Source organism: Syngnathus floridae, chromosome 1 (assembly GCF_059516105.1).
Source record: "Syngnathus floridae isolate MCC-2025c chromosome 1, RoL_Sflo_1.0, whole genome shotgun sequence".
Classification (NCBI taxonomy): domain Eukaryota; kingdom Metazoa; phylum Chordata; class Actinopteri; order Syngnathiformes; family Syngnathidae; genus Syngnathus; species Syngnathus floridae.
Genome location: NC_142413.1, coordinates 9,645,910 through 9,667,529, shown reverse-complemented (window position 1 = coordinate 9,667,529; position 21,620 = coordinate 9,645,910). Strand labels below are relative to the sequence as shown.

General features: G+C 40.1%; 1 protein-coding gene across 5 annotated transcripts in view; it reads right to left on the bottom strand.

Moving 5' to 3' along the window:
* Positions 1 to 20,881, bottom strand: part of gria2b (glutamate receptor, ionotropic, AMPA 2b) — a 29,955-nt gene extending 9,074 nt beyond the window's left edge. For all 5 annotated transcript variants that reach the window (XR_015860282.1, XM_088384526.1, XM_088384615.1 and 2 more), the window contains exons 1-13: positions 20,518 to 20,881; positions 20,277 to 20,417; positions 10,845 to 11,084; positions 6,955 to 7,151; positions 5,904 to 5,957; positions 5,673 to 5,831; positions 4,658 to 4,825; positions 2,331 to 2,435; positions 2,130 to 2,237; positions 1,484 to 1,690; positions 1,040 to 1,407; positions 714 to 912; positions 278 to 525 (exon numbers count right to left, since the gene is read on the bottom strand). Coding sequence is in view for 4 of the 5 variants with exons in the window: in XM_088384526.1 (XP_088240652.1) it covers positions 278 to 525; positions 714 to 912; positions 1,040 to 1,407; positions 1,484 to 1,690; positions 2,130 to 2,237; positions 2,331 to 2,435; positions 4,658 to 4,825; positions 5,673 to 5,831; positions 5,904 to 5,957; positions 6,955 to 7,151; positions 10,845 to 11,084; positions 20,277 to 20,417; positions 20,518 to 20,620 (2,297 nt within the window). In the remaining variant the exon portion in view is untranslated. The remainder of the gene's footprint in view (positions 1 to 277; positions 526 to 713; positions 913 to 1,039; positions 1,408 to 1,483; positions 1,691 to 2,129; positions 2,238 to 2,330; positions 2,436 to 4,657; positions 4,826 to 5,672; positions 5,832 to 5,903; positions 5,958 to 6,954; positions 7,152 to 10,844; positions 11,085 to 20,276; positions 20,418 to 20,517) is intronic.
* Between the last annotated feature and the right edge of the window lie 739 nt (positions 20,882 to 21,620).

Genomic DNA, 21,620 nt, shown 5'->3' with positions numbered 1-21,620 from the left:
AATGCGGGCAATTTGTCAACTTTCTCGTCAGTATCAGTCTAGGTCTTTTTGTTTTATTACTTTTCGAAGAATCATATCAAAAGTACCCCATTATTCATGAAAACACTATATTTTTTGCAATTTATCGACTTACAATAAATTGCAACGGGGATTTGAGGGAGGGTAGTTGGCATTACCTTATGTCCTAATACAAACCAGAGACACATAAGCAAAGCTACATCAGGGTAGGTGGGATACTATAACAACATTGGACACATTGTTATACTATTCCACCCACCTTAATGAGGATCCTTTGGGCGTGGCGATCCCGTAGCCTTTGGAGTCCAGGTTTCCTCCCACCTTCATGGTGTCACACGGCTTGCGCTGCTCAATGTACTCATTCATGGTGGACTCCAGCAAATAGGCGTACTTGCCCTTGGACTTGCGGACTCTCAGAACCCCCTCGGCTGTTTTTTTCACAAACACCGAGGGCTCCGCACTCCGCATGTATGTCCACATTTTGTCAAAGAGGGCAATTTTTGAACGCTGCGGGGGGAACAGAAAATATACATGAATATTATAGAGTGTTTTTTTTTTTCTTACACACATGACAAAAAATATTTTTTGAAAGCTGCATGGAAACATTGCATTAGAAGACGTTTGACAGGAAGATGGACACATACGCACATTTAAAATGGTTTAAATATGCTCAAGAATGAAATTTTGTGCCTTACCCTAAAGAACTCTTTAGTGGAGCCTGAGTCTAGCGTGCCATACGCAATCTCGGTCTGCTTGGCCAGATCCTCGGCGCTCTCAATGGGTGACACCATCCGCTCCACAGTGAGGAAAGCAGCCAGATTGGCCGTGTAGGAGGAGATGATGATGAGCGTGAAGAACCACCACACGCCGCCGACGATGCGGCCGGATAGAGACCTGTCACCCAAAAACAATCACTTGCTATTTATTAGGACAAAAAACGACACATTTGGGGAAGGCTAAACTTAGCTCCTTTGCTAAACAAAACTCAGTGAAGTTAACAATATTTCTTTGATCAACCTACCTTGGCGAAATATCACAGCCTTGTCGCATGAAGGCCCCCAGGGAGAACCACAGGCTGTTAAATATGCCAAATTCATTGGTGGACTCATTGGTCTGGATCTGGCCGTCCTCGTACTCCTCGGTGTGCCACTCGTACGGGCTGAAGCGGCTGACCAAGAAGAGCACCACGCTGACGCCGATGTAGGCGAACACGATGCACATCCAGATCTCATAGGCCAGCGGGTCCAGGAAGGAGAAGACGCCAGGCTTGGACTTCTGGGGCTTTTTGATCATGATGGAGATCCCCAGAGACATAAAAGGTTTGGAGAAGTCAATCACCTCCTCTCGGACCAGGGTGATGGTCAGTGGAGCCACGGCGATGTCGGCTTTCTGGAAAACAAACATGGCAATTCTCATGGATTCATCCTACCTTTCGCTAAGTCTAGGCAAAGAAGAGGCAACTCACCCCGTACACTAACTCGCCGACCATCCCGTTCCAGATTTTGGTCTCGGCATCCCTGGCCCCGTACCTCCCGTCGCCGACAATTTTCAGCTGATATTTAAAGCCGCAATGTTTGGCGATCTCGGCGGCCAAATCCACGCAGTAGCCTTCGTAGCGGTCGTTGTCCTCAAAGAGGTCAGCGTTCTTTTTCAACATGACGTAAGGAGCTTCCTGAAGAACGGCCAGCACAACATAACATCATTTAGCTGAACTCATACATACATACATACAGTCTTAGGCCCTCAGTTGAGATCTGACTTCCTTGACACCAATTACCATTACTATTAACCAACCATGTAAATTCTTTAATAGCGAACTGCAAACTGTACTTGTGTGACAGGGAGTAATATAAAATGTAATATTACAGGCAGTAAAGGTTTTATAACGGAGATGGCGGACTCTGCAGGAAATGAATCCAAAAGTCCAGCAAATTTAAGGCACAACTGGTTGGTGTTGCAAATCAAGATGAATGATAACACAGCAGCATTTACACTGTGTCTTTGCGTCTTAATGTTATCCGGTGTCTGGGGAACCAAAGGACAAACACCCCGCAAACCAATTAAAGCATCCAGAGCGGCCATAAATCAAAGCGTTTACCTCGATAACTTACCAAGATGGTGGTGACAATGACCGTTTTATTTTCCATCCCCGTCGAGTCGTTGGCAGAGATGTCGGATTTGGTGACGGCCATTTTGTCAACCTCGTTCCAGTAGCCAATCTGTCGGCCATGAATAAATAATGAGCGCCCGTCGGACTAAGATACACGTCGTTAATCTTGAGAGGCTTTTCCCCGCTGCGAGGCAGACTTTACCTTTACAGGGCCGTTGTTCTTTAGTTCCATGATGTTGACGGAGTAGTTGACACGTTTGCCGTGTTGGTCAAACTGGATGTTGCCCGTCAGGCCCTCCACACGGACCTGTGGCAACGATGCGTCTTTTAAATTTGAGGATACTGCAGATAATGACTCAATCGAATATGTGCCTTAATATGTTCCCAAAAGACAGAAAATCTGTAATTTTTGGGCTTTTGATGTTAATGAAGCCCCAGCGATAATCTGAAATGACTCCATAAAGAAGCTTTTGTGAAACAACAAGCACCCCCTTTCAAAATCCCCACTAGGTTGGTGTACCTCTGCCTTGCATAAAATAAAGTCATTTATAGCCAAAAAAAAGCCTTTATATTCAGTTATTTAGTTATCACTACTGTGGTTTTGTATAGCGACTTCAATATTTTAGTCACGATTTGAACAGTCTGAATTATAACAATAAATAAATAATTTAAAAATATACTATATCAGCTTAAATCTTTTCTTTTTAGTAAAGTACAAGGACATCTGCTTGTCTTCTTTTTAGTAACAGTGGAACTGAGGAATCTATACGAGGTTAAATCTTTTCTTTTTACTGAAGTGCGACAATAGACTTTTTTCTTTTTAGGGAAATGAAGCAAGTGGACATGTCCAAGCATATAAATGTGAACAATTAGGGGAAAAGCCGAAAGGAAAAGAAGAAGAACAAGAATTAGTTGTGCTTCAAAATAAATAAATAATGAATGTTTAATATCTGCCAAGTTGTTTCATTATTTGGAATATTGCATCATTATTTGTTCATCTTTCTAGGAAACCAATAATACAGACAAGAGCTTGTAACAGTTTGAATTATCATGCTACACACATTTACTATTACTGTATAAAAGAGCTACAATCGTTTGTTTGTTTGTTTGTTTGTTTGTTTGTTTGTTTGTTTGTTTGTTTGTTTGTTTGTTTGTTTGTTTGTTTGTTTGAGGGGCAAAAAATACATAACATTTTTGGATACCCCAAGGGTGCGGTTAAAACGATTAGGAAATTCCCGGTCTAAAGGATTTCACAAGCCAATATACAAAGTGAACAGCTTGTGGTTGTTGAGACAACAACAACAAAAAACATCTTGCCTTTGACTGGCTGCCAATTTAGATGGCAGAGAGCTGAGAATAAATTGGAGTCTATTTGAAGGAAGCTCATTCCATTCCACCTCTCCAAAATGTATTCTTTGGCTTTGGCGACTCAGTAGTACAACTGTCATCTACATTGCTGGCCAATTCCTGAATTGACACACTTTTTGGGGAAAATTACTAGCTTGATTTGGAGGAGTGCAGTGGTTCATGACCCACTGACCGCCACTGATCACCCTGCGACTGACGGGCGACCAATCTGGAGGCTAGTTTGCTCCAATTTACCTTGCCTCAATATGTTGAGTCAGTGGGCCCACATACCGTATTTTCCGCACTATAAGGCGCACCGGATTTGAAGGTGCACCTTCAATGAATGGCCCATTTTAAAACTTTGTCCATATATAAGGTGCACCGAATTATAAGGCGCACCTTCAATGAATGGCCCATTTTAAAACTTTGTCCATATATAAGATATATACATTTGGCCCGCGGATCGGACTTTGGACACGCCTGCTGTACTGGCTCAATATTGGTCCATATATAAGGTGCACCTGATTATAAGGCGCACTGTCGGCTTTTGAGAAAATTTGAGGTTTTTAGGTGCGCCTTATAGTGCGGAAAATATGGTACAGTGCTCACATGAATTCCTCCCTAACGTGAGAATGTTAGGGATTAACTTTTTTTGTTTGAAAATGTATTGTTGCTTCAAAACTTGTGAATAGCATGGTGGATATTGCTTGTTGTGGGAATGACAGACTTTCTGCGATGTCAAATGCAGAACCTCTGCAGGCTTTTTTTTTTAAAGCCACTTCGGTAAGATTTAAAACTGCTCATTCATTACAAATCACTGGCAGTACGACTCTCATATTACAATACATATTTTGAGAAATTGAATTAAATTAAAAAAATACATTCAAGTGAATAGGACATTCAGGCCTCATTTCACATTTTGTGATCGATTAAAAGCATTTCAACACGAGTCTCACGGTCTACATTTCAACAATTCAATTAATTCCTCAGCATTTCATTTCAGTGTCACTAAAATACCAAAAACTCATTTCTTGGTTTAATCCAATGATTGTTCACATGCATAATAACATTAATCATTTCTGTACGAGCCCAGCCTTTGTTGTCGTTCATGCCGTTCTAAAGGCGGCTAAGTCTAGCGTTGCCACGGCAACGCAGCACAAGACGAACACGGCTATGTTTTACCTGCTTCAGCGCTCGCTCAATCTCCACTCCCTGAGCCCAGGGAACGGCTGGGTTAGCCAGGCAGTCGCCAGTGTTGGCCCGCCGGGTGAAGTCGATACGCTGCTTGTGCAGGTAGCGGAAGGCCTCCGTCATCACCTGCACTGCGTCATATGTCAAGGCCGACGTGTACTACGTTGACAGAAGACAAAGGCAAATCCAGGTTTACTTTATTTTTATTTTTTTATTTGTATGTACAGTTCATTTTTTTTATTTTCTAATGAAGGTGTTTTTAAGTGCTCTTCAGTTCTATTTCACTTTCAAATACATTTGCATTTGCAACAGCTTGGTTTTAAACATTTAGGTAAAATTTGCATTTTAATAAAATCATTATAGAAATACATCTATAATTTCTTTTAGCCAAAATCTTGTCATTGCACTGGATGCAATGATTTTTTTGACTAAGCTACTTTTTATCTATTTATGTTGCTTTTATATTACTTAAATTCTTCTTTTTTCTTTTCTATTAAATGTCTTAAATTCTTTTGTTTGTAAATGCCTGTAATTGTTGTATTGAACAATTGACTGTAGGTAATTCAAAATATTCTGAAAAACATTCCTCCAGCAATGTGAGATGTTGTTGTTTTCTCAGATTAAACTGAATCATAAAACGGAAAATAGGGTATGTTGGTATCTTCTGAGGCTGCTCGGCGGTAGTCTGCGACTTGCAGAGTGCCATGTTCTAGTTACACACTAGAGTGCTTGACAAATTTATCAAACCGCCAGTCACCTGTTGTTCCCTACTTAGGTTTATGAAGCGCTTTAATGTGGACTCTTTCTACTTCAGTGAGCTTGAACAGGAAAGATGACTTTCAAAGTTGCAACACGGAATTCATAACAATTCCCAAGCCCATGAGGCCGGACCTTGCTGGAGTGCATATCCAGTACATGGTGTTCTTGGTCAGACCTTCTTAATAATGCACATAGCGTACATGTCTGAAGCAAGCTGGTACATGTGAACATGAAGTTCAACGCTCACCCTGATCTTGCTATCTGCTCCCGGATACTCCTTCTCCTCCAGGGCCTCCCACCGCTGGTCAAACTTGGACACCAGCGGATCGTCGAAATCCACAATCTGGAAGCCTGACACATTGGCACCGCCGTACTGGATTTTAGATAGGTCGCCATCGACAAAACCCTGAAAACATGACAAGTTGTGGTCATTTTTGCTGCCTTTCGGTGTACAGTAAAAACCTTAAATGTCTCTTACCAGATTGGCTATGATGTAATGGTAGCCTTTTACGTGTCTGCCAATGGTGATGACCTGCAGAGTTATTGATGAGATGAAAACAAACGTCATCAGAAATTTATACAAAAGTAGTGGTAGAAGTACATTATGATCTTTTATCTGGATTACATCACTATTAACAGCCATTCTTGCTAACTGATTAGAGTCACATATTGCATATCATCTCACAATGGTAACATAAAATGTTTTGGTAGCAGCACTTTCGATCTTTTTGTGATATTGTATCGTTCAAAAGAAAACCAACCACTATTTTGGGAAATTGAAATCAGATATATTAGTCAGTAACTGATATATAGTAAATATCTCTAAAGGTGCAAAAATAAACAAAGCAAAATTCATAACAGATATTGCCTTTTTTTGCTTTTTAAGATAATCATTGATTTAATTGAAAATGCTCAAATCTGAGACGTAATTTTAAATCCATATTGCTCAGCCTTACTCAAGATGGGTCCACCTGTCAAAACCTATTTCATTGGAATTTTATGTGTATTACTCAATTTTTGAATTCCTTCCAAAGGCCAACTGCGTGTCACGCTAGCTAGCATAGCTGATGCTTGTGGCCATTATCGTTACATTTAACAACCGGTGACAGTAAGAAAGAGATATCCTAAGCGACTTTCCCTTATCAACAGCAGCAGCAACAGGGGTGGAAAAAAGGGACAGAAAATTGATTGGCTTTGTAGCATTTGAAGGTTTGACAGGTATGACATTGTTGAAGCTAATCCTGCCGTTTGACTGGCACCTCTGTCCAGACAATGGCTCAGGGCAGATCTGAATAGTAACGTTTTGTATCTGGGACTGGCCTAGATTGCCTACCCGGAGTTCTCTAAATAGCGTGAAGATGTCAATTTTATTGTGTAAAGCGAAAAAATATTGCATTAACATTAAACCTTCATCAGTTTGCTACTTGGTATTCACTAATTTCTGTTCATCAAAATATTGACCAATTGGCATTTTGGTGTTTTTAGAATAGTGAGTTTTACGATACGTGGTAGCAGAAGTGTAAAAAGACCTGGTCCATGATGTCTTTGACTTTGTCCTGTTCACAGTCCAGGATCACCCTCCGCTCCTTCTTATTTTCCAGGTCCTGGAAAAGCGAGCGATACGCTTCATCCTTGCGCTCATCTTTCAGGTTGCCTACGTTGATGGCAGTCACTTGCCACTTCCTCTCGGCCGCCGTGTCCAGGACCACCTGAAGCGTCGTCAGGCCTGAGGGAGCGCAAAATCGCAGTCAACTATCGGGGTTTCGTTTTCCTGGCAACAAAATAACATCTGTGGCAATAGAAAACAATAGAACAAGACAAACTAGACTTGCAGAATGCTGCCAATGCACAATAATCCAAACATGTCCGTTTGATTTGTTTGATGAACTCGCTGTTCCACTCCAGTCGGGGTAATGCGCATGAAAAAGTAGGTGCGGCTCCATGAGCGGAAAAAAATTGCACCCCTTGGTCCTCATTCAAATGGACTGTAACAACTGAGCTTCAGGTTTAATCTATTAGATCAGGGCAATAATTTAATAGCTTCTTCGTACAACCGCTCTACAATATTTTATGCACATTGGCCTGTAAAAGCCAACTAATGCACCTGCCAACTAATTGAGTACATAAATAACCACCAACTGACTGCCGACTGGATGACAACCCAGCACTTGACTAACCAACTAACTAAGTGACTTAACAAACTAACTAATGAACCAAATAACTGACGCCACGCTTTACTAGACAACCAACTAAGTAACCAAGTGACCAACTAATTCACAAACGACCAGCTAACTAAACAAGAAACTGACAAACCAACCAACCGACCAATCAGTCGAATGACTAACCAACTAAATAAAACCAACCATATAACAGTATTTGGTATTGACCAACCTTCTAATCAACTGAATAATCAATCACTCAACTAATGAACCAACAAAGCAACCAACCAACTGGATAACCAACAGACTGACTAATGATACAACTGACTAAACGACCAACTTACCAACCAACTAACCAACCAACAGACCAACCAACAGACCTACCAACTACCTGACAAATTAAACAACTGCAACTATGACAACCAACTCACAAACTAAGTGACTAACCAACAGCAGCCCAAATCTCTCCCCTCGCTCATGTGAAAGCAGCATCATTATTCTGGAAATAAGCTCAATAATGTGGCAGACACGACATATTCACGATCAGGCATTGTTGCTTTATTGTTGATTGGCTGCCATCTCAGGCTCATTAAAAAGCCGTGATTCAGTGCTTTTATGTAACGAGCTTGTCAGGGTGAGTCACAGGTACGTACGTATTCTGCACCGCAACCAAGTGTGGGAGGAAAATGTCTGAGACAGCACGCACTTTATGACAGAGTACACTTTCAATCATTTCCCATCTTTGTTGGTGACTTCTTTGTTGATCACATTTTTTTTCGACTGTCTTAAAGCTGCCAAGCTTAATTAATACAGAGAAAAGAAAAATGCTATCATGTTATATTCTTAAGGACTCCCCCCACAGATGTGAGTCACAAAGAGCTGATCCGAGGCTAAATTCCAAATGTTTGTTCTAAACCCAAGAGAATTTATTTTGTAACATCACCTGAAAATTACATATTTCAGTTTTAATTCAGTTTTGAGCTGCAAGCTATGATATGACTAATTGGCGGAGCCTATGAAATCCCTCAGCAAGTGTGCAAAACGTCCGTAACTGATCTGATTAAAGAATGCAATGGAGCGGACCAATGTGCTCCTACAGTCTTTATATCACCATCTTATTTGTCCTTTTATCCTCCCACCCCTTCCAAAAAAACTGAATCCCGGCTCGGACGAGACGTTTAATTATGCCTCTTGATCAATGTGACGTTCCTTGCGAGTTAAAGACGTTTCGCAGCTGAATCTCGCTCATATCGATCCTCGGCTTACGCTTTAATGAGAAAAAAAAAAAAAGAAGACCAGCGTATGTAATCCGGGCGTGACGGCAGTGGTGTGAAATATTGATCAATTTCTGTTTTTTACGGCGCTGGAAAATTGGAGGCTCTTACTTCTATTTGAAGGATCTATATGTGTCATAATTACAAAGAGGACACAATGTTCTGGCTGACCCATGAGCTAAAATGATTCAGATAATCATGTATTTGACCTTTGAGACTTGGTGAAGCAGCATGTGGCTCATTGTGCAAGATTGACGGTCAATAATCAGATGTCCATTTGTCCAAGTGCAATTGCAGCTGTCGTTTGTTCTCGCACACCATTTTGATCATAATCACCGTTAAATTAAGCCTCTTTGGAACACATATTTAGAGTAAAAATAAATTTGTTGACTTGAGCTAGGCTATTATATCTCTGTGACCTTTCTACTTGTCTACTTGGCTGTACTCTACTATGTATATAAAGCTGGAGGAGTCGAGCATGTTGCATACATGAAGCCTGCTGAGTGCACACGGGAGGCGTCACGTGAATTATGCACTCGTATGTGGGGAGTCTATTGACTTGCCAGTGCTTGCTTGTTGGCTTAGCGAGGATTTAGTGCAGTGCTGCTCTTTCCTCCATTTCACTTCACACTAAACATGATAAACACGCACACGCATCCTCTATGCAGCTACGGCATCTCCTCAGATGCCTTTCATGCTCTACCCTCCCCCCCTCTCATCTCTCCTCTTCACGTCCCATTCAGGAACGCAACTCAGCGGCGAAAAAAGTCAAATCCGCCTCCCCTCCAAAATCCATCTTAAAACATGCCGCATGAAACCTGCTGCTTACTGTACAAGTGCGATGAGCTCCGACGGGGACCGCAGTGCATATATTTCTCTATCGCACGGCTGTCTAATTAGGTCAGTGTGATCTTTTTGTTCCCATGGCAACCAATGTGTGGCGAGAGGACAGGATGGAAAGAAGGCGCAGGAGAGCTCTGGAAGTGACTGTGACGGTCGCTAAGTGATATGAGGATGTGCGGGTGTTTTGACGGATGTGAGGGAAGCGTCATCGGTAAAGATGACTTCAATTTACACATTGAGCCACTTCGCTGCGTTTTTCTGTAAGGATATTCACCGGACGCTACATTAGGGATAGCTGGAAATCGTGACAAAAGAACAAAAAACAACCTTGACAAATTCAACTTTGCTGAGCTCTGTCCATGCATTGAAGAAAACTGAAATATTTCTCAAATTAGCATCATCCAACTGCCTGGTCCTGTGTGTTTTTGTGCATGCCTTCTTGAGACTTTTTTGTGGGTCTGTTCACAATGACAACCAAAAGTTATGTTGCTAAGTGAACCGGAAACCTCCAAATCCCTAAAAAATCTCAGCATTATTATTATGATGAGGAGTGTGGAGGTCCACAGCTGCAGGGCCCATCACCTCCACTGCTTGTCACTACCGCACACGTCCATTTGATGTTACATAAAACACACACACACAAACAAACTCATAAACACGTATTGCAGCTGATTGTATGTGACAAGCCCCCTTTCATTAAATGTACTTGGGGGGTCAAAATACACAACCACAATGAGGGGGGGGGTTCAACATAAACAGATGAAGACTTGAGGACATTTTCAGCCCTATGATGACAAAATCAACAACTCATAAGTGTTAGTTAACACCTTGGAGCAATCTTGGAATGTACCAAAATAGAATGTAAAGGAGCCTATGGCTCTATAAAAGAGAAGCGAAAATTTAATTATATTCTTTTGTATTCATAGTGTTGTTTAATTATGTTACGTTATTTCAAGATTCATACAGTAAAATAAAATGTATATGGGTAGTTCTCAGAAAGTGTGGTCCAACACTGACTCACTTTGCAAGGCCAAAAATTAATAAAGTCATATGACTATAAAGATCAAATAGTGATGGCCAATCATCTATCTCAAATCCCAACACATCTGAAATGCACAAGAAAGGAACGGCGTGCCGTCTGACCTCGATCGCTGTCGTATAGATAGGCGAACTTGTCCCACTTGTAGTACTCGATGAGGCTGAGCAGCGGCCCCTTGATGTCGGGCCTCATCTGGATGATGAACTGCTGGTTGCCATCCAGCGGGAAGCTGGGCGTGATGAAGGACACGTGCAAAGTGCCGCAGAACGACGTGATGGTGTTGACCGACTTCTTGTCGTAGAATCCGAAAATGGCGTAGACTCCCCTGGAGAACTGCGAGCAGACTGCAACACAGAGAGACAAAACAAGTGTTAACGTTTGTTGTTTTACATCCGTTAGAGAGAGCGCTTCGGGGACGCGCTGTGTTCCACATGTCTGCCGGCTGATTAATTGATTTCCGTCTTTTAGCTGCACCGGGGGACCTCTTGCACTACAGAGAACGTATGCAGGAGAAAGTCCCTAAAAGCCCAAAAGCCTGCTGAATCTCAGAATGTTAACTTCCTAGGAAAGTCCAAAAAGAAATACTAGTTTGTCCTATTTTAGGGTAAGAACAAATGTAAGCATGTTCCACAAAAAATGGTTTGTACAGTCCAAAAATTCCAAAGGACTTCTCCTTCCAAAAACACTTTTGTGCTTTTGAAATAATTCACTGTGAAAGTATTCAAAATGTTATTTTTACAAAAGGAAATTCTATCCAAAAAAAAATACACAACCATCATCCATAAATGAATTTCAATGCTAATATTTACAACTTAGCAAGCCCTCACGTTTTTGTAACGTTTGTGTTTTGTGGCCTTGCTTTTCGATTAACTATGCCGCATGTAATCTGCATTTTCTACATCCGCCATTCTGTTGACTTTGCAAAAATTCACCCCGTTGTATAATTTACGAGCCGTGCCCAGGCGCGTACGCCAAAGTGGCTTTTTCTGACATCTAACATTTATTATGTGGCGAGCGCCGTCGTTGCTGCTTTTGTTGCAGTCAACACACGAAAAGCCTTCTCCGCCGACCTGAGGTTCCCGGCCGTTTCTCAAGCATTACCCCGGGGTCAGCGGATTAGCATGACGTTCGTGCGACTCGTATTGGTCGCATGTAGCTCCATCAGCTTTATTGACCGTCCTCTTGTGTCATTAATGTAATGAGGCATTTCTTTGAGTGCAATATCATGGGGATGACTTGCTGACAGGAGAAGTTGGAGTCAAGTGAGGGGAGATCGTCGGGTGTCATGTCCTGCCAGAAAAAACTCACGTTCAATCTAAAGCATGTATCACTGATTTTTGTAAGCGTTTACTTTTTCCCACATGTTGTGGGAATTGCACAACCAATAAAAAAAAATTTGCTGTTTCAGAATCATGTAGTAAAAAATGGGTTTGGTAAGAAATTGTAAAAAAAAAAAGTCTAGTCACACGAATAATATGACTAAAAAGATGTGAATATTTTTCTTTATCCAAGATTTTGCTCTGAAATGTATGAAAAGTTTAGCATGGTCATGAATGAAATGCCGCAATATCCCTTGCAAATAAATCAAGATGCAATGGTTTGAAAAAGAAAAAGTACAAGGCCCTATAAAATAGTTTTTTTTTCACTCTGTTGCAGCCTAAAAAGTTCACGAGATGTATTTTTGAAGGGGAGAAACAAGTCAATCTGGCGCAATAAAGAAGTCGGGGATGTTTAATCGCTGGCTGGCAGAGAGAGTGAAGGATTGTGGGAAAAGCCATTAGGCCTTTGTCACATGTGACTGCCTCTCAATGAATCCTACTCACAAATTCCTCCTTACACTCACAACAACTTAATGACCAGTATTTCTCAAGTCCACCTACCAAATGTTTTATAGTTGTACCTACTTCTCTGAAAATCTAAAGTACATACAAAAAAAATAGAAACGTGACTGCCCTTTCACATTCAATGCAATAAGTCACAAACATTATTCAAGGTAATGCTTTACTGTTTCAGTCACCTCACTGAAAGAGTCTATGACTAGATCCGGTGATATCTTCTGGATGGGCGGAGGCTCTCGTGACTTGTCACCTTGAGAGGAGGTGAATGGCGTGAAACAAATTTAGCCGTTCCAATTAGCTGACCCGCTTCTTGCCACCCAGAGGACCATGTCGTCTCCTTTTACGCCGCTGTTTATGCTGATCAAAGATTTCATTTGCATAAATTATCATATCGCCTTCGCCTCACAACAGGAATTTAGGAGGAAATTGCGACAGACAAAGCAAAGACTTTTTGGTCCCCATTTTTTTTCTAATTTTGCAAAATTGCAAGTGTGAAAATACAAAAACTAGCACAATTTTTGTGGTTTAACAAAAGGAAATCCTACAAAAAATAATTTAATGTTTATAATAATTTCATAATTTGAATAATTTAGTGAGAAAACATGACACGTTTTGTCATCTCATGAAAATTTAGAAGGAAAATTGCATCGCAAGAATTCAGTCAAAATTTTAAACTTTACCATGAGGCGTCAACACATTTAACTATTTTTGACATTGCCTTCCGAGACAGGCGAAGCTCACATTTGCATCAGTTACATCAGCCACCATCATGTGCTTTGCATCACTCTGGAATTCCATGACAAGTCACTAAAATGTGTCCCCTGCTGTAAAACCCTTCTCCGTATGGATTAGAGCAAGTCTTGTTGCCATGGTGACGTTCCTCCCCCCCCTTGTATCCCACACACACTTTCTACCAAAGGACACTTGCATGAATCCACCTCACTTAGGTTGTGTGGATGGATTGAAGATAAACTGACCCTGAGCAGTGCTAAAATGATGAATCAGCGCGCACGTCAGTGACACAGGACTCATCAACAGTGTGAACAGATTTGACTGGTGTTCCACTCAAGTGCCGCGTCGCCACGGCAACAAGGCCCTGGGACTTTTCATTTAAATGTAGAACTGATCGAGGACAAGCTAACACATGGACTGTTGTGTCACTTGATACAGCGGCTGCAATCCTGTTTTTTTTTTCTGACTTCGACCTTGTCTGCGGTATCCTAACAAGCCCAAAGGAGCGTTTTGCTGCTCTCTTAGATTTCATTTGCGGTTAAACATCCTGAGAGGCTGACCAATCAATCGCCTTACTGCGAATAAGCCACAAAGCTGCCACCGCTCAGACATCATGCCAACAGTCATGTTCTAGAATGAAAAAAAAAAATACAAAAAAAGGTGTAAGCAAATTTGTTGGGTTTCTTTTGTGCATGAAATTTTTTTTTAACCCTCTTGTAATGTTTTATTCTGATCTAGGTAGCTCATCTTATAATGAGGGAGTGCATTTCTGGGACGTCGAGGGATGTTGCCGTGGCGACTGTCGGCTATATTAAAAAGAAGAAGGACTTGTGGGAGATGTGACTGGCGGTCACACTGGCTGGATTTTTTTTTTTTTCCTCCTTTGAGCCATCCTTCCGGCAGCTGCTCTCGACAAGAACACTGCAGCTCAGTTCTTGTCAACTTCTATTGCCAACCCCCTTGCTCCTCTTCCTCCTCCTCTTCCTCGCCATCTCTCTCGTCGCTCTCCTTTTGTGCACTGACCTGTTTCCTGGAGGCGTTCTGATGGCCTGCGATGAAGCCTTCACAAGCGACTTCATGGGCAGTGCTACATAGCGCCCTCTAGTGCAACGCCACTTTTTTATGCTTCCTGTGGCCTCCTTTAGTTTGCAAGTAGGCGGTGGTGGGAGAGGAGGAGGAGATGTGACACCATGGCAACAGTCTGAACCACTTTGTCTTGCTGAAGCGAGGCTAAGAGCATCCTTCACAGAAATAATTGTTTGTGATGGTTTTTCTCATATAAGTGGCTTATTTTGTTGAAACGACTTTTTCACATAAGATTGCAAATTTTCTAGGAACAGCACAATACAATTTACGTATTTTTTTGTCAAATAATTGCTTTGTATCGTAATAGTGTAGAGTGTAATTGTTATCACATATTATGACATTCCTAAATACAAAAATAAACTTTTTTAAGTTACGGCAGTATATACACCAGTATAGGTATGACAATATTCAATTCAATTGTATTTCTTGCTAAATTTGAACTTTTTTTTCAAGTAATAAATAATACGACATTCCCACCAAATCGAATTTGTTATTCATCATGAACCTTTTCATGAGGATTTTTTGTTTTTATTTGTATTAATGTTAATATTTTTTCATAGTGTGATGCCATTATTCTTGTCAAATAAATGTTTTTGTTACGTGAAATCTTGACATTTTTATTATTAAAAAAATGGACTTTTCATTATTCATTATTTTTGTCATAAAATTATGAGTTATCTCACACAATTGGGGATTTTGGTAATCCTATATTATGTATTTATGTGAAATTAGAAGTTTTTCTTAAAGATGAAAACCTTGTACTATTTCAACACAATTCACTTAACCTTGGGTCGAAGCGATTTTATTATCATATTAATACAACAATATATATATATGTAAAATGTACATCTTATTACGTATTATAGGCACCCCAAAACAAAAACGTCTTGCATTGAGTGTTGCGAGTGCTTACACAACGATGCACCACACTGAACTATTGATCGGCATACGTGAATTGCGGCTACTTCCTGTCATAAAAACACAACGTACGCTCTGTGACCTTTTACGGAAATACCAAAGCAGGCTTGGTGTGTTCTAATGATCTCGCAACAAACGGACAAGCGCCACTCCGCATGTGAAGGAGAAGGTTGCCGAGGCAACACGAGTGAATTGACTCTGCTGCTTTTCACTGTTTAATTGTTACTGCTCTTTTTAGATACGCTACTTGGTCTAATAGCCCGAGAGTGTCTAATTCCAATATTCAGCACTATCAGCTTCAAAACAGTAACAGTGTGAAGAGGATTTATTTTGGCCAATTATTTAAATGAGTCTTACATTGGGGAGACATTTTGCACTTCCGCCCCACTATAACAAAAAAGTGGGGCTACACCCACACAGAACTTCTCTTCTTACTTCCTTGTTAAAGCTAAAAGGTAACGTATGGTGTTGCATCCACCAGTGATTTAAAAAAAAAAAAGAAAAAAAGGCTTGACAATGTCCTGCCAAGTGACACATACACTGTACCTCAGTCTCATCTAATAAATTTGACCCCCGAGCCCGAGCTTTTATACGCTCCATTTGTCCATGGCCTACAACTCACTGTGACACGTCACTGCATGTAATGCAGGACATAAATACGCAAATTATTGTGAAAATAAATGACACATTGGCTGGAATGTAAAGCAGTGTATAGTCAAAAGTATTGGATGTTATTAAAGTACTCATACAAAAGGATATTCATGGATTGTTTTCGAATTCTTTGAGCTATAAAACATTGATCATATCGGCGGTTCTACTAAATAATACATGAAAAGATTTAATGTGCAATACAGCACAAAAATATCTTAGGATAGAAATGAGAAAATTTAATAAATAACATATAGTCTATATTGTCGTGCAGCAGTGATTTAAAAATACACAAACAGTCGGATTTTGAGAACTGCAGTCACGTAGAGCATTATGTGCAAAATAAAACAGCAATTTAGTGGGAGTCAAATTGTCCTTATTTGCAATTTATCAGTCTGATGGCCTGGGGGACAAAGCTATTTCGGAACTCACTAATACTCTACCAAATGCTGCGGAACACTTTTTGGTACAAAGTCAGGGACAATTTTCAATAAGAATGAATGGAGCGCTAACATTCTAGGTGTTGGTATCCCCAAAATATAGGAATATATTTCATGTAGGAAATTCACTCGGAATTTAAAGAGGAATTTCGAAAATGTCTCATTTCGGCAACCTTTTTACAAGCCCATCTCCCGCTGTTTTTATAGCATCAGGGGAGCTCGTGAAACATCTGTTGGTGACAAAAGCTGGGACAATCGTTTCCGCATCGTTTCCAAAAGGACTTGACTTGTCTTTTTACGCCTTCCCTCATTCTGTCCTTGCTGCTGTTTTTTATTTCTCATCTGCTTGATTGTGTGACATTCACTGTTGGCACCGGTCACTGTTTGACCTCGTCCGAGAGGCAGAATTCATGATTTATGAGCGCATATTTTAGAGTTATGTCGGTGGCCTCGGAGCCAGGGCAGCGGGGGTTCAAGGTGTTGGTTTGATTGACAGCTGAGGCAGAGAGGGAGGGGCAAAGAAGATAAAACAGCCAACCGAACGGGTTAAGTGATTGGCTACAAATAATTAATAAGTGTGTTTTAAATTGTACTCAAACTGCTCCTTGAACAGGAGTTCAGAGCATTTATTAATATGGCCCATAATTTAAAAAAATAACGCAAATAAAATGACTGAGCCCTCAATTAGCCTTCAATGTTAAGGTAGACAGCAAGTGGACGCTCCTATAATTGAGCCGTTTGGCCAAACGTTTCCAGAAATGAGTGACAAAATCAATAAGTGGATCATCTCAAAAAAATGTTAATCAATTTAAAGTTGCGTCTTTTATTCTCGCAATCCTGGAACCGAATGGTCAATGAAGGTATGTTACATTGTAAAAAGATTTGCAAAAAGGCAATTAATTCTGAAATGTTGATGATTTTATTACGCTTAATGGCAGTGCCATCGGATTCGACAGTGGTCAACGGACAAAATGACCTGTTTGGAAAAAACACGGTTTTGTTTTTCTCTATTTGCAGATTGGCGTTATCATGTGACACATTCAAAATTGTTTGTTTGTTTGTTTGTTTGTTTCCGCTAAGGCAAGCTATTATTTTTCTCCATACCAAATTATGAGTAGCAGTTCTTATATCACATCGGAGACTCAATACTTACGAACAAAATGTATTTTCTTTTCTGGACGTTCTATTATATTTCTCAGTCTAAATATGAATTGTGTCTGAAGTTTTGAGATTATCAGTTCAGAAAAAGTTGTCGTTATTAATTGTTTTATAGCCGCGCAACTGCGTAGCATATTGATCAACACTCAACAAAATGTCCGTCTCAGCGGGGAAATTTTTTTTCTCCGTATAACCATCTTTAAAATGGCAAAAGCTTAGTGAAAATGAAAGTGCTGGCATTAAAGTACTTCATGATGCCCACTGGACTCTCTTTTATGAGTCAGACTATTAAATGCGGAGATATGGCATCAGGTAAGGAGACAAAAGCAAACCCCCCAATGGACGTATCCGCTAGCTCTCTAGCTAGCCTGAGTCATGTTGCCCTTTCAAAGGACAAGGCCTGAAGACGAGCGCTTACATTTTCCGACAACACGCACATACACACGCTTAGTTTCGTAGGAATATAGCGCAAGTATAAAAGTCAGGCAAGCATATCAACGCTAATGACTAACGCGCATGCTAATGAAACCTTTAGCGTTAAGGTTATACTCGCATTGCTAACAAACCCAAGATGAGTTATTCGTCGACTAGCCACAAGAAGCCGAATGAGTTTAAAGGGCACGTGGGGCAAATTTTTCCACTTTGTGCAAAATGCAAAACTCTTTACCAAAGGGATTGTGTTTTAATTTTGTTTGACATTTTTATACATTTTCATCTCAACCAAACAAGTTGCTCAGTAGTACCAAGAAAAGCAATTGGCTTTAACCTGGTTGATTTTGTTTGACATTTTTCAGCACGTTAGATAAACTAAAGAAACACAAATATTGCACATCAGTAAGCTAAAGCAAAAAATGGTTCTTTAACTCTTACTGTTTACGTTGATTTGATTAATTTTGTCCAAGTATTTTATTAACTAAATAAATGCAGTTTATTTAACATTATTTTTTAAAGATGATTCATTGATTTTTATGCTTATGCAAAACAATTTAGTTAGCCTTAATTCTAAGCTGATGCCTTGATTTCATAGACTTTTGCGCTAAAACTTTTTGACAATGTTTGTTATTTTAACCAAACTACTATATAAATTGCAGAACAGTCTCCAATATGTTTAAGCGAACTTATTTTTCCTTTAATTCTTATCATCTGCTGTGATCTGTATAATTTTTAGCATTTTGTCAACTATACAAACAAATTCCATTGGACACAATATTGACAGCAGTTGTAATAGGCTAAAGCAAAGTAGTTCTGCTTAATTCTTATTGCTTGTTTTGATCTTTGTTTCCCCCCCCCACACACACATACACACACAATTTTCAACAACAATTTGTCAGTTCAGAAACTAAAGAAATACAGACGTTCCACTACACACCATACCCGGAGGAATTTCTTATGTACTGTTATGCAAAGCACGATTGCAAATTCTTGTTGTGCTGCAGTGTTTGTATGCTGAGCACCTTGATGATGGTCGCCCACTCGCATCAGGCTGCTCAGCATGAGCGCGCATGCCGGAGACTAAGCATTTTTTTTTTTATGCAAATGATATGGATTGGAAGCCGGCAAGCACCAATCACAAGCCTTTGATTTATATTGAACAGAGCAGTCGCATAGCAACCAAGCACTTGAACATGAGCTATTTGAGGGGAAAACGTTACATAAAAACAATCCAAATGCATGTCATGTCTGACGACAAAACATCATTATCATGTATACCTGAATTATGTATCATGCATTAAAAAGTATAACTGAATAAATATAGATACAATACAATCAATATTTAAGTAAAGTCAAAGGAAAAGAAAAACTACAAATAAACCAGACTAAATAAAAGTAGTTATTATGAATAAGATACTTTTATATAGGGGTTAGGGTTATAAAAAAATTATCACAAAATAAATGAAAATATATATAAAAGAATAACATAAATAAATAAATAAATAAATGGTAATCTAGAAGATAAAATATGTATTATGCAACAAAGAATAAATAAAAAAGATGGAAATGTTAATCTTAAAAAATCTGACTGAAATATCAAGCTTACATAAATACAGAAATGAAAAATTAAATGATACAATTAAATGAATGTATGAATGTAAGTATTAATTTAAAACTAAAAATGAATTAAAGAAAAAAATATATAACTAAAAAAACAAAAATAATATAAACATTAATAATTGTAAGTTAAGTCAAGCAAAACTAGTGACAAATTAAATATATATATATATATAAATGTAAAGAGAAATACGATTGTCAACAAATAAATGCAAATCAAGAAATTTAAAAATACTGAAAATTAAATGAATGAATGGAAATGCAAATAAATAAATAGAATATGAAATATACATTTTTAGAAAGGCTGAAAATTGCTGGCTGTGGGCAAATTCCATCCATACCTTCACTAAACAAACTAATTGGAAAAAAATTCTGTTCTTCATTTAACGGGCACACAAAGATGCTCTCCAAAAAAGCTTCTCACTCAACTCAATGAGATGAAGATGTGAAGATGAGGAGGAGGGAGTATTCGTTTGCCTCACTGACAATGATCACTGCGAGCTATGTATGGTGTTGTGGGTGTAAAGGAATGAAATGATGGATGTTGCCGTTGCCGTGGCAACCAAGTGTACCACCCCTCCCCCCCTCATCTCCCTTCTCCCTTTGCATCCATCCATACACATTCCAAACCATATGGCGCAATTCAATTTTTTTCCAAGGCACTCACAGCAATTGGTGACAGCGAAGCTATTGGCCACCTCCAGGTTGTCAATGTGAGGCGTGAGCCGGAACTCAGCCGTACCAAACTGGACCATGCCTATCCGGAAGGCGCTGTACTCTTGGTCCGCGCCCCTCGGAAAGAGCCCCCCTGTGTGGGTGGAAAGAAATCCACCAGTCAGTCGTCCTAAAACGCAATGCGCTTCATTTTTGGCGCACATTTTTTTTTCAGAGTATTTGGCTGCACTCACCAATTTGGACGCTGGGCGAGCCTCCGTGCGCGCACCCCCACAAGACGATGAGGAAGGACACAGAGAAATGCACAATCTGCTGCATGGCCGCGGCGGTCCGCATCTACCGTACACACACTCAGGGAGGGGAGGCAGGAATATTCCAGGAGAGAGAGACGGACGATTAAGGCGTTAAATCCCAAGCATCTTTTTTGTGTGTGTGCAGCCAGGCATGCAATTAACGATGACTAAGGTTGAAGGTGGAAAATAAAAGGGGAGTGACCCCAGTAGTCGAGGAATAAAAGACTCTCAGCGACGGAGCGGCGAGCGCGGCTGATTCCTGCTCCGAGTGCGACGTTCTTCTCTCAGCATCAACCACCCCCCCACTCTCTCTACTCTTCCCTCCACCCTCCTCCTCAAGCCGGGAACCGAATGCTAATGAGATGGCGGACGAAGATTGCCGAAAGGAGAGCCGACTGCTCGAGTGACGTCAGCGATCGACCGTGCGCTTCCATGAGAGATCTGTACAGATTGGGAAGTTTCTAATTTCTTGGGCTTGTGTCAGCCTGACAGCTTTTTTCCTCTAGTGAAGAGGAAAAAATGCATAATGATTATTTCCTTTCATCTTTTTGTCTCTCTATCAATATCTATCCTAACACAGACGACATATTTCAGCACCACGGACAGTGGAACCATTTCACTGCATGAATCCAGCAGAGAGAATTTACGAAGGAAGAATTTAACAGGAAATTTGATAGAAAAAGACCCACAAAAAGATGAATTTAGTAGGAAATGGATGAGTAAGAAGACTTTTGCAGCTTGAAGTGAGTAGTGTTGGTGTTATGAATACATAACAGTCAAGTTGCAGTGTCAAGCATCTCTTGACACTTCAAGCAAGCAGGGATGTGTCCCGGGGTCAGCAAGAATGCTGAGACCAAACATTGCATAGGCTCATGTCCATTAAATATTCAATAGAAATGAGACCAGTTTATTGAAATCAATGAAGTAATCAAAAAAAAAAAAAATCTGATTTTGATTGCCAAAGGAAGAGGCAGAAGAATCCAATATAGGAAAACATTATTTGAGAGTAGACACGTTGCAAAGATTACAGACAAATGTGGAAT